Genomic DNA, 14,105 nt, shown 5'->3' with positions numbered 1-14,105 from the left:
CAAAGTTCTCAACCTCTTCCTTATTTGATGGAAAATTAAGTCAAATACGTCGTTGATCGGGGGTGGAACATTATGTGCAGACCCACATTAACGAGACTCCTTACTTTTGTGTTTTTCATGAATTTAACAATATTTAATTACAATGCACACGAAATAGCGTGAATCATTGGCTCACCTTCTGTGATGTTGAGTCCAACTTCTGATTTGACTCGAACACTTGCAATTGAACATGTCCAACTGTTGTTGAAACATCGCGCAACTCGTCGTTTAAACTTTGCAGCTGAAGCAGAAATTTTGCATTTTAAGACTGAGTAATTAAGTGCGTTTTCGAACTGAAAGCAAATTAAAAAGATGGATCCACATTTTTTTCTTGATTTTGCAATAATCACGGATTTCTATTTTCAGAAAAATGCTTACAACTTCTAACATCTGTTTATCAACGCCGGTTTTGGTCTCATCATTATTTTTTCAATGAAAAATGTTTTCGGATCGTATTTCGGTACTTTCCACTTTAACATATGTTTTACAATTTTTCTCATATCATAGAGTGGCTAGTCTCTTTGCGCTTAAATTTGGAACTCATTGGAGGTTCCATGTTTTTTTTTAAATGGTCCAATCAAATACTATTTTGTTTTTTTAGCAAAGCTTATGGTTTTCATGGCTCTGACCAAAAATTTTTGCAAAAATTTAACAAGTTGTTGAGTTTTTTTAAAGATTTGGTGTTCTTTATGTAATATTATGATTAAATCTAAATAAAAAAATTATCTTAGTTAATATCGATTGTGCTTTTAAAAAAATATCTCAAGATTTCACTTAATATATAATAGTTTTTCGGTAAAATAAATTGATAAATATTCAATGTTTATCCTAGATGTTTGATATAATTACTATTAGATCAAATTATCTGTTTTAGTTTTTGTGGAACAGTTTTTCGTTGAAATGGAGAAGCAGCAGGGACAAGAATAGTTTTGATCTTGTTGTGTAATTTTATAGCTCAATAACTTTTCAGATTAAAATGGTATATCTTTTCGAAATAATTGTGCATAGTTGTAGATTCTGTTAGTTACAAGCCAATATCTAACGTCGGTTTTGATAAGTCAAATGACGGCAATGCAGAAATATTACGCACAAAAGATGGCCAATGATTCTGCCCATTAATTTCGTTGAAAAGCATATGTTTTTTTTCCGCTTCAAACTGGTTTACAAAAAAATATTTGTGATACTTTGTGTTCTTTCTATATTCGTCGGTAATTTTCAGTACTTTGACCTAGTCTACCAATGCCATATCCAACTGCTTACGGTTGTTATATCTTACGGTCTAAAAAACAAATTCAATAAAGTAATGGTTTTTCTTAGGTTTGCAAATTTTAATCTTAATTCTGTCACCTTTTAGCGTATTCTTAGCATGGAGACAGATGTCAAGCTTTTTGCAAATGAATTATAATGTAATCTACATTGCAGTTTAGGATTTAATTATTTGTTTTTTTGCTTTGATGGTTAACTTATAATCTTTTTTTCTGTTAATATTCTCGGAACTTTGATAATCTCATTTGCTGTTTTCTCCAAAACGCACGCTGATAGCGAGCTAAAATCAAACCGCAAATCACAATAATAACGCTAAAAGAAAATGTATTTGATTACTTTTAATGTTATAGCGAAAAGATTGTGATATAATGGGCTTCGACAACATTTTCTGGCAAAATGAAAATGCCTTTTTGATTTTTGCTTGTGTTTGATCTTTTTGTAGTCTCATCGCAATTTGGATAAGGAAATATTTCAATAGTTTGTAAATGAAGTCATTGCATGATTTCAATTGATAGCTGAGGGTTTTCTTGACTTTGAGTTTAGTTTTTTTTTCAAAGTTTGAATGTTTTTTTATGCTTGCTCTTTTTGTTTTCTGCCTTCTGAACATTCTCAGTAAGGAAAGATCCGTTATCGTTTCTGGTGAACTGCAAGTCAATTTGCTTAGATTAGTGTTTATCTGATATCTGACTTTTGACTATTTGAATTTTTCTTCCAATTTTTTTTTATAAAGAGGGAAATTTTTATGGTTGTGAGTAATGCAATTTGTTTTATTTGATTTTTTGTTTGTCTTGTCTTTTTATAGCAGGTATCGTCGGCCACAAATGTCTTGTTCTTCATTTTGTGTAGTGGTTTGGGCTTATAGCGATTTTATTAGTTGATACAGCAATTACTTTCAAAAAATAAGTGAATTTTTGAAGGTTTTCAATGTCTTCTTCATTTGAAGGACAATTAAGTCAAACACGTGGTTGATCGGGGGCGGAACATTATGAGCAAACCCACGTTAGTGAGACTCCTTTTTTGTGTGTTTCATGAAATTAACAATTTTTTATTACAATGCAGACGAAATATCGCTGATTCATTGGCTCACCTTCTGTGACGTTGAGTCCAACTTCCGATTTGACTCCAACACCTTCATCTGAACATCTCCAAGTGTTGTTGCAACATCGCGCAACTCATCTTTTAAATTATCCAGCTTAAACAGAAATTTTGCATATTAAGACTAAGTAATTAAGTGATTTTTCGAACTGAAAGCAAAAGAAATGTTTCAGATCCCACTCGAGGCTTCGTCCTTAGGAAGAACAAAAGTTGAGGATGGGGAAATTTTGACCTAAATTACGTTGTGTACCCTAGTTAAATATTAACCAAACATTAGCTTAGTTCTTTTCACAAGCCAAGCTAAATCCTTTTTTTAACTTCAGCTATTTTTTCCATATCTCTGAATTAGCCAACCCTATTTTTTTCGGAGCACAAAAAGATCGATGCACCTTCTTTTCTTGAAATTACATTAATCACGGATTCCTGCGGAAGAAATTCATGTACAATCATTATTAATCAAGTTTATTAGAACAGCAATTTCAAGAGTTCGTGAGTTTGAGTTTGAATTTGGAACATTGGCTCTAAACTGTACAATGTTACTGGGGTACGGAGCCATTTTAAACACCGTGGAGGGTTTTACTGGCTTTTCCTGATTGCTATTGCTATTATTTGATTGATGTTATTTGAGTACTTCTGGCCAGCCGCGTTTGCAGTTGTCATTGGACATTGTAAGGCAGGAAGGTAAGTGTTGTCAGAGAGGGGGAAGAAAGAATGAATAAGTAAGTAAAATAGAACGAAAAAACAAATTGAATTAAGCTAGAACTCGAAGATGGACTGAGCATCAATCAGCTATGTCTGTTTAATTGAGACAGCAGCGGCGCGCTGGGAGATCGAACTCCCGCTGTGTTTTTCATATCGTATACTGATGTGTTGCGCCAATATACACAAGCTTCTGTTAGGGAATTGTCTTCACGGAACAGTTTTTGTTCATTTTTCGTGGCTGATGAATTTGTATCGAGTTCTGAAATGAATTGGTAATTTATAATTGAGATACTCTAAAATTATTGATTCTTAAGTTTGCCGGTTTCAACTTGTCTCGTATTTTATACAAATGCTGAGTTTTCGCGCTGGAGGAGAATAACAAAATGTCTGTACGCATTACTCCCGAGAGTCCTCCTCCAGAGGAGAAGTTTTCTCACGGCATGATTCGAGTTATTCCTATCTAAGGCTTCGGTGACGGAGCCAGGGATCCCCGGAAGATTGCCCGCAAGAAGTTTCTTCTGTTTGAGGGGTTGTTACTGGACTGTCGGAGGCTTCCTGTCTCTATTTTGTCTTTCATTCGAATGTTTGAATGTTTTTCTGATTTCTCTTTGCGAGAAATTGATTTCCCTTCTCAATCAATAGAAATTGTCATCCTTTGCACTTTTTAGTTGCCTCCTGATCTTTTTCTTTTGCTTGATTAGATTATCTCTGCACTAATTTGATGATTCGTTTTATTTACGTAGAAATGTTCGATTGATTTATGAATTAGATCGATGAAGTTATGGTTTATTTCTGGATATGGTTTATTTCCTTGGCTAGACCGAAAAGACCCAAGACCAATCCTCGGCCGGACCGAACAGACCCAAGAATTGGGACAGATAGAACAGACCCTAGGCTGACCCTGGGCCAGACTGAGCAGACCCAACCTTTGGCCAGGCAGAACGGGCTTTGTTAATCAAGGGCCAGGCCGACCTAAACATTAATAATTACACTGATAGAATTATGCGTTTCAACTTACACTGTTTTGTTTGTTTTTAACAAAAAAATAAGCCAATCCAAGAAGCACGAAGTATACACTAATTGAAATTCATTGTATGTTTAATCGTCTATTTTTATATTAATAGTTGCCACAGATCGGCTGCTGCTTACAAAATAGTTATTTTAGGGCTCAAATATATTTTTAAGAGGACTAGCTGCAGGATTGAGCTAGACTTCTGGGCTTCGATTTGTCCAAATGGTTTGTTTGGTGCTGATTTGAGCTATTGTTTAATGTTACATCTCCAAACAGGTTAACAGACTGATATTTTTTTCGGTGTCACGCAGGAAAATAAGTGTAGATTGATGACGTGGTATGGGCCAGACCGAACAGATACAATTTGGGAATGGGCCAGAAGGAGCAGATCAACGACAAATTTGTCCAGACTATGAGCTCGGTCGCACCTTTCCCCCTGTCCACAGCCCAGTTCGATCTGGGCTGTGGACGGGGGAAAGGTGCGACCGAGTTCATAGTCTGGACAAATTTGTCGTTGCGCTGCTCCAACCTGGTCTGGTCCATACTTGTCCTTGGTCTGGGTAAGCTTTGGGTGCGTCTGTGTTCCTAAAGGAGAAACTTGCTATAGCATTAACATTTTGTGACACTAACTCTAACAAAACTATAACACAGTAAAACGCAACCACTTAGGCAGCAATACAAAACATTCAGTGTCGCAATTAGTTTTTCAGCCGAAACAAAACAACAACTTGTAATAAGTTTCTAAGTAAAAGAAATAAAAGATTAAAAGCAAAATATGTGTTTTGTTCGTGACCTTTGCGAATGATCACATTGATGAACAAAATTTGATATAATTTTGATAATTATTTAAATTTTTGTTTTTGTTAAAAACCAATCCTTCGGACAAACCTAGTGGCTGTTTGCAGAAAGTTCAGACAATCACGAAATATAAGAACCCTGGTCAAGAATGGATAGTTATCTTGTAGGAATCTAGCAGACTGTGGCAGATTCTTACAAGACGATGCATCTACTGCCAAAAATTTCAGGCAGATTCCTACAAGATACACATTTTTTCTGCCATATTCCTACATTATAACCAATTTTCTGCCAGGTTCATATAAAAGACTTTTTCTGCCCGATTTATACAAAACAACCAGTTTTCTACCTGGTTACTGCAACATAACCACCTTTGTGCCGGGGTCTTACAAGATAACAGTCAGATTAACAACATATAACAACTTTTTGTAAGATTCCTGTAATATAAAATTCTGGGATCACCTTCGATATTGATACTTTTCTGGAAATTATGTAAATTTACTGTGCAACAACAAAACGCTAATTGAGATTGTAACGTATTCTCGCAACCATGAATTAAAGTATTTGAAAAACTGGATAAAAAAATGATTTCGTTGTAAGTATTTGTATTTCATTGGGGCACAATAGTATGTCATGTTCTCTACGTAAAACATAAACAAATGAAAATTTCGAGAAATTAACTCAGTAAACCTTCATACCGAGCAAATTCGTGACCAGGAACTGTTTAATACTTTTGGTTCTCTTTTATCAGATTAACAAGATACCGAGGAAATATTTTGAGCAGATTCAGATAATACTAGCCAATTGAAATATTGCTTAACCGTAACAAACTCTTTCCTTTTTTTATCAGAATCTGTCATAATCCTTTTTCTGCCACAGACTTCCAAGATAGCCATTCTTCTGGCAAATTCTGCCAGATAATCATTTTTGTGGCAGATTCTGCCAGATAAACACTTTTCTGGCAGAAGCTTACAAGAGTATCCTTTTTCTGTCAGTTTTTGGAAGAGAACCATCTGTCTGTCAGATTCTGAATAGTTCCTGCAAAATAAACATCCGGTCTCCACTAGGACAGTCAAGAGGCGTTTCTTGTCACCAATTTCCGCAGCGGTTTGTTCTTTTTACCGGTCATAAGATACTTTTTATTGACTTAGGGTGTTTAAACGGACTAAGTTCTCCTAACCCTCTCGGCAGTGGCTCTGACTCATAGAGAATTTTCACATTATCAAATCGTCTGATCCTATGATCTCCACGTTAAGCGACCGATATGTATTGTATTTAATTTCGGTTAATTTTGGAAGGTTCTGTGTACATTGTCCTAGGGGACCCTTCATGTTTTAATATAAAGCGGAGCACAAATTATCAGGTCTAAGAGTCCTCAAATCTGGCCACCTCATCAAAAAGTTCTCTCAGCATTTATTCCTATTTAGCTGATAAATTTACTTGTTGTATTGCAATATATCATGTAGGTTGATCAGTTAATTAAGAATGAAATGCTCAGAGTAGCTGCCTGTTCAAATGACGAAATTTGAAGACTCTTAATGTTGACATTTACGGCTTCGTTTTAAATTAAGGTCTTTGCGTTACACAGAATTTTCAAAAATTAACCATAGAAGACAAGTTATCGCAATCTTCCGAGAATCTATAGATAAAAAATTGTAGAAGAGAATCCGTGATCAAATATAGCGCGCACTTAAATCCTCATAAACTGAACGCCAAATAGATGATCAGAGAAAAAAGCATCAAGCTGACGTCTTTTGAGACTGATTTCCCCAGATTTTCCCCAGACTTAATACTAAATATTTTACCCAAACATTTAGTATTAAGTGGAAACCATAATTTACTCGGATATTTAATATTTAAATGATTTCCTTGCTGAGACAACTGGAAAAAATGATTTGATCAACTGCCCTGACCTGCATCGAAAACATAAGTGAATCTTGTAAGATCTTGAAATTATCGTGCAAAAAAGATAATCTTATAAGATATTACAAGGAAGAGTTGTTCTTGCAAGATCTTGCAAGAAGGAGTTAATCTTGTAATATTCCTTTAAAAATCTTGCAAGAGTAGCTTCTTTTGGAACAGTCTTCCCATTGGGACAGAAAAAGCCAAAACTTGCTAATAAGGGGAACTAATGGCAGTTGACAGCACCCTCCCGTAGAAAAAGAAGTTCAACCCATATGAAAAAAAAAACAACTTTTCGTACAGTTTCTTTTTAAAAATTCAGATTAAGGTCAAACATTCCTTCAACTGACTTGGGTAGTCAAAATCAAACACTCTAAATTACTCCACGTATGAAACACATTCGTTTCCTCCTAAAATAGAAAAAGGTTTCCCATTTTCTTAGATCAACATGGAATCGCTTTCCTTTTTTAACATTAAAGGATAGGACGCAGGAGGGAGTTTTTTGGCATGTGTTCCTGAATTGTACAATAGGTCAGTTTCGGCGATTCTTGGACGCTTCTTACCTAGGTTTTTGTGCTAATTTTCCAAAACAAATCTGGCAAGATGTTGCAAGAAAAAGTTAATCTTCTAACAATCGTGCAAGAAAAAATTATTCTTGTAAGAAACTTGTAAAAAAGGTTATCTTGTATGAATCGTGTAAGAGAAAGTGAATCTTGCAAAATCTTGTAAGAATCTTGCAAAAATCTGGTAAATTTTAAAAACGTCGTGTAAGAACCTTGCCAAATCTTACAAATTACCTTCATTTTTCGACTCGGTAAGGAATTTTCTGTGGATAACATTTTTTTCGAGTTAAAAATTTTAATCACTAACTTCATTTCTCCTTTTCTTGTGAAAAGCACTCTTTCACCAGACAAAAAAGGTGGGGAAAATCCTGCTAATATCAAAGCCCATCTTTGGTTTACGCTATTAAAAATTAAATCCTATACCCCGGATTTTCAAACTAAACGATGAGCAAAGTATAGCTCAAATAAAACGAGTTCGAACACAATTTTCTCTACTACAAACTGCAAGGCCGACCAAATTTCAGAGAACAATTGACTTATATCTGTCGTCTGGTTAAATATATCATAGAAACTCATTGCAACTTCAGAAAAAGAACTTCGTACAACTACAATTGTAGATCGAAATCAGTACAAAATAATGAATTGAAACAAACAAATTAATGGATCGCTGGAATTTTAACGAAAAGGCAGCTAATCTTTCCAATTGTGTCTAAATCTTTTAAAATGCGTTACAGCAGAGTACTCACAACCACTGCATCGAGTCCAGAACAAAAATTGTGATAAAACTCACAACGAAATAAAAAATTTAACATTTGTTAATTCTTCTTCCTTTGGCGTACTTTTCTTCTTCTAATTCAGTTATTACTCTGCATTTCAGGTTTGCTTTTCAAGAGATTTTCCTTGGGATTTATAATAGGCTGTCTGGTCCATGGCAAATCACCAGTTTTATAAAAAGAAATCAATTCTCAACAAAAAATTCAAAAATTGTTTAAGAGCATTACCTGGCATAGTTAACTAAAACACGATGTTTGGAAATTTGCTTTTTGCATTATACTTAAAACAAAACACTTGCGGCAAAAATGTTGTTTTTATATTGTAGTCAGAAAAGGATGCCACAGGCTGACAAAAGTATATTTGGAGAAGCAAACTTCTAATCAATTGAAAACTATCAAAAGAAGCTTTGGCGAAAATCTTATTCAATTGCTTTTTTCAAAGTTGGCAATGACTGGGTTGGAACCAATACTGGTGTGCTAGTGTGGCCAATACGAATAACATAGCATCAATTCCTTATAAAAATGAAGCACAACAAATCAAAGGTTCCAGACTTCAATCTTATCAATTTTCTTTGTTTTGATTGACTTTGTTTTCCGTCAGAGAGCTATTCAACTTTCAGAAGTCTGTTTCAAATAAATTACGTTACTTCTACAATTAATTTTATCTCAGCGTTTGGTAGGAACCTTTTATGCTTCTGAATGAAACAACTCGAAGGGAAAAACCAATTTTCAAATATTTTTTTTTGCATGCGTAAAGTTGCTAAAAAAATTTTATCCGAACTCAAAATCTTGCATGAATCTTGCACGAATCTTGCAAGCTTTTGAATTCTGGAAAAGTTATTTTTTTATTTTTGGTAGCTAAAACTAACTGAAAACCAATTGAACTGATTCCTACCAGAACTTTGGATCAGCAGAACTGATTCTAATTGACCTTTTGAATGTGAAGTCTTGCAATAATCTTGCAATTTTCTTTCAAGAATTTTGATTCAAATACAAATTTCCGACAAATAACGAGAATCTTCTATAGCCGCCCAAATCCTTCTTTTTTAACTTCAATTGATCTAACAAACGAGAAAAACAACCGCTCTCATCATTTTTCTCTCATATTTTTATCAAACAAATTGATTATAGAGTAAACATCAGACGGATTTTATTTTTTTTACTGATATTATTGGTATTTGAGGATCTTTTTGTAGTCGTAAAATTTGCTCTGATCAATGTTAGGTCTAATCGTTAGGTCTAATGTCTGTTCTTTTTGGTCCGCTTTTTGTCAAATTGTAACCTAAGTTCATCCGGCAAAAAGCCACCATAACATTCTGTTAAACTAACCATAAATTTCTCTTTTGATCTTATGTGTTAACTGATTTTGTATGAAGACACTAGGTATCTTTATAAAATATTTTTTTTCAGAATTTTATTGCATGTAAATTTTTGATATTGTTTAATTTTTGTTGTTTTTTGGCCTTTTCGCATAGTTCCTATAACAACAAGCCCCATTGATTTTCAAATGCGATGCGAACATAAATGTATGATAATTTCCATTGATAGATTTTAATAGCTAAGTATTATGATGACTTCAACAACTCGTCTGTCTGCATATTGTTTTTTGATTATAAGTTTTTGTGTTTTGCCTGTGTTTGTTCTTAATTTGCAATGATTTAATTTTGCCTCAATATTTTCAGGTCCATTTACTTCCTAAAAAGTTGTCTGTGCAATTGGCTGGTATTTTGCAGTTATTTGTTTTATTTATTCTCAAGCCAGGAAAACGGGAGGAATGTGAAAAATAAGATCATACTAGAAAAAAAATGAAGTCGGTTTTTAACTTGACTTGGGGGAATTTTTCGACAGATATTAGCTTATTATGTTTCTTTTGCTTTGTTTGATTGTTTTGCTTCAGAGAGAGTTTTTGGGACCTGTTTTATACCTAATGCTCTGCTCATTTCTCCTATAGCTATTTTAAGTAACTACGCCACTGCCTGTCCCAAGGCAGGAAAAAAAGGAGAAGGGTAAAAAACCAGAAAATATTGGAAAATTCTCGAAGTCGGTTTTTAACTTGACTTTAGACATTTTCCGACACAGATTTCACACTGCTTTCAACTGTTTCATCTTCTTTTTTCCTATTTGAGCTCAACCAGTCGTATCCTGGAGCCAGGAAAGAAAGAATGGATTCAAAGTCTTGCAAGAATCTTGCAAAATGAATTCAAAATTTGCAAGAATCTGGCAAGATGGATTCAATACTCCCAAGAATCTTGCAAGCAAAATAGAAAAACTATGCATTCTCTTGCAAGTTTTTATTAAATTCATCAATCACCAGGGTAATCTTCGCTTCCACAAAATTAACTAAAAATTTTCCGTCTTGAAATGCAGAGATAAAAAGCTATTAACAAACGGTGTTTGATGTTGCTTCCAGATCGGATATAGAGGCGACCCTTCTCAAAGTTTGAAGGTTACTCTGAAATTGTCTGACATCATCTTCCAGCTCCTTCCGCCGTTCCCACTGAATTCCACAGAACACAGCCAGAGAAATCAAACCGATAGAAAGAGCCAGATTCCATATTATAAGCGCTATTATGCGACGTCTGGCGTAATTTTTTCTCAATGATCGGGTTTGGAGGTCTAAATGGTTATTTTGGACATCGGTTATTCTGTTTTTGCTATCATCCATGACTCCAATATCTTCCTTAATGACTCGAAAATATTTTTAGTGAAAATGTTTGTTGCAAAAAATGTCAAATGTCAATCACGAGAACTGAAAGCCAAAACACCGAAAAAGGATTTAATCGAGAAAAGATTTTAATCTTTTGTGTAACGTCAAATTATTTTTTGTTGTGTTTTTTTGGAAATAAACAGCAGCTTATTCTAAATAAACAAAAACGCTTCCAGATTCCACGGAATTGGTTTAACAGCAACATAATATCAACGGCAGACACGCTAAATATCCATTCTGATTCTATTTATTTGCTCTGTCGACATTAGATGACTGTTCCATGGAGGTTTGTTGGCCTGTTCTATTAATGGATAATAAATATACTGGATCGAAGGTCTGGTTTTATCATTGAAGTGTTGCAATCCGTTTTCCGTTTTGCAATGTAATTTATGCAGATAGTTTTTTGCAAAAACAAGCCTAATATCTCTTATGACCTATCAGTCGGACTCTGTCGACATTTTTTTGGTCTCTTTTGCACCGAACAGTCCATATTCTTCGAAGAAAAAATACAACTGTTTTTCGTTTCCAAAAAATGGTTAAAATTCCCTGTTGGAATATTTGTCACATTTCAGAGGAGTAACAGGGAGTGCATGTAACCATAGTTATGACAAAAAAGACAAAAGTTGTTCAGGTGTTTGAAATGTTTGTTTTAAAAAGTTAGAAAGCTTCGAAATGTTTTTTTTTGCCAATTTGAATTGATTTTGCACGGAAGCATGTCCCGGGCCGAGGAATGAGCGGAAAAAAAATGCAAGAAATGAGCGGAATTTGAGCGGACAGTTTAGCAAATTCCGCTCAAAGCCCTTACATTTTTTTGACCGGAATGAGCGGAATTTGAGCGGAAAAAAAATGCAAGAAATGAGCGGAATTTGAGCGGAATAAAAAATGCAAGAAATGAGCGGAATTTGAGCGGAAAAAAAATGCAAGAAATGAGCGGAATTTGAGCGGAATAAAAAATGCAAGAAATGAGCGGAATTTGAGCGGAATCAAAAATGCAAGATATGAGCGGAATTTGAGCGGAATCAAAAATGCAAGAAATGATCGGAATTTGAGCGGAAAAAAAATGCAAGAAATGATCGGAGAGACGTTTCGACCGCACTTTTGTCTGATCAGAGGACGTTTCGAGAGCTGAAATAGGTTAAATACTGTCGGAAAAAATCTACAGTTGAACTAACGAACAACTCTTTGAGATTTTCCAGTATGTTTTGGGTGTGTTCCCCTCCTCCTTTTCTCAACCGTGCTCAAACTTCAGTATTGATTTTCTTTTCAGGAACCCCAAAAGGTTCCCAAGTTACTGGTTCAATCTAGAAACATCAGTAGGGCTGAAGAGTGGAAAACTTTTAAATAAAATTTAACCGTAACTTTGCGAAACTAAATAAACAGCAGGAAATACTTCTATAAATGTTTGTTTTGTCCCCAATAAATTGTAGAGAGCCCTGTTTCGGAAACATGTACCTAAAATAAACTAATAAACTTTAGTTCGACTGGCAGGGTTTTGAAGCAGTGCTTATGTAGGAAAATGGAATTAGTTCGAACTAAAAGGAATATCAATCTGATTCTGAAAGACTTTAAAGAAATGGAAGCTAATGAGGACCATATGTCGTTACCGCTTCTGTATTTGTGAAAACCAATTTTCCAGAGGTCTATTTTTGCAGGAATACTAGTTTTCACTGCTCAATGTAAAATTTTTCAGATAACCACTCCTGAACTTGTTCAGGTGAAAATTTACCTGAAATTGGTTCAAGTAAATTTACCTGAACTTTTTTTACATACTTTGTGTACATACTTTCCCTGTTTCTGGAATTTCAATGTTTCCGCTCGTTTGGTCATGTCAAATTCCGCTCATTTCCTGCATTTTTTATTCCGATCAAATTCCTCTCATTTCTTGCATTTTTTTTCCGCTCAAATTCCGCTCATTCCTTGCATTTTTTGTTCCGCTCAAATTCCGCTCATTTCTTGCATTTTTTTTTATCGATTCCGCTCATTCCGGTCAAATTCCGCTCATTCCGGTCATCTCTTGCATTTTTTTGAGCGGAATTTGAGCGGACTCCTCAACTTGGGGTTTGTTTTTTTTATTAAAAAATAAGAGTTTTAGCTGCCAAGAGTTCAGTTTTCAAAACGTAAGAAATCTTATAATTGTTTAATTTAAAAGTCACGTATTCGTTTATATGTTTTTTTGAAATATAAGAAACTGTCACTTTTGTACTCCAAATGTTCGCTTTTTATGTTTTATTTAACCGTCATTATAGATTCCACTATTCAGGAATTTTTTAATAGTGTTTATTGGATAAATTTTTGGGGCCAAATGCGCAATACCGGCTTAACTTCCTTGTAGCTCGTTGTCATGAACTATTAAAAACATATTTGAAATCTTTGTATATTTTAAATATAAGAGTCTAGAAGATTTGCTTAAGTTCATTGTGATTCATTTCTCTAAATTAAATTCATTCAGCTCATGATTAACTTGGGAAAACGAGTGCATGAAAAAAATTCGTTTTATTTTTTAATGATCAGAATCCGAAGATACAGAGGGTGTCCAATGTCATAACTCACAAATATTTTAACTCTCCGGGTTGACTACCATACAACGATCTTAGATACCATATAAAAATCATATACGGAGTGTATGTTGGCTTCTTAGATATCATATCCAAGAGCATGCAAAAATACAAACTACTCTAAAACGAAGTGTTTTGGCCTGCTGTACAAAGCTCTAGAGGCATTAATGTATTTGGATACAGTTTTAAATTTTTTTCAATGGTTCCATAGATAACATATCGAAGACCGTAGACTTTTATGACCCGTCCAAGACCATGAACCCTTTTCGTGGAACCTTATTTTTTTACTCAAAGGCGCTTTTCGCAGCATCTCATGAGGGTTTCCGACGAAAAAACGGAGATCTAAAACTTATTCTTGAAAAAATTATAGTGTCTTGTATACCATATTCAAGCCCATAGAGTTTTATGGCCCATCCAAGGTCATAAGCCTTTTTTTGGAACCTCATTTTTTTACTCACACACGCTTTTCGAAACATTCCATGAGGGTTTCCAACAAAAAAATGGAGATATAAAACTTACTCATGAAAAAATTTTTGGTATCTTGGATATCAATTCCAAGACCACAGGCTTTAAGGCCCATCCAAGATACCAAACCTTTTTTTCTTGGAACCTCATTTTTTCAACTCAAAGACGCTTTTCGCAACATCTATAAAGGCTCCCGACAAAAAAAATGGAAATCTAAAATTACTCAAAAAA

At 34.5% G+C, this 14,105-nt stretch overlaps 1 protein-coding gene across 4 annotated transcripts in view; it reads right to left on the bottom strand.

The window, feature by feature from the left end:
• Positions 1–11,134, bottom strand: part of LOC142350242 (uncharacterized) — a 53,318-nt gene extending 42,184 nt beyond the window's left edge. For 3 of the 4 annotated variants that reach the window (XM_075402012.1, XM_075402014.1, XM_075402016.1), the window contains exons 1-2: positions 10,537–11,134; positions 2,393–2,497 (exon numbers count right to left, since the gene is read on the bottom strand). In XM_075402012.1, the coding sequence (XP_075258127.1) occupies positions 2,393–2,497; positions 10,537–10,812 (381 nt within the window). In that variant the 5' untranslated portion in view covers positions 10,813–11,134. The remainder of the gene's footprint in view (positions 1–2,392; positions 2,498–10,536) is intronic. The other variant, XM_075402015.1, reaches the window with a different exon arrangement.
• Positions 11,135–14,105: the final 2,971 nt, after the last annotated feature.

The sequence above is a fragment of the Convolutriloba macropyga genome, chromosome 12 (assembly GCF_964194025.1).
Source record: "Convolutriloba macropyga chromosome 12, txConMacr16.3, whole genome shotgun sequence".
Lineage (NCBI taxonomy): Eukaryota > Metazoa > Xenacoelomorpha > Acoela > Convolutidae > Convolutriloba > Convolutriloba macropyga.
This window is presented reverse-complemented; position numbering and strand designations above follow the sequence as displayed.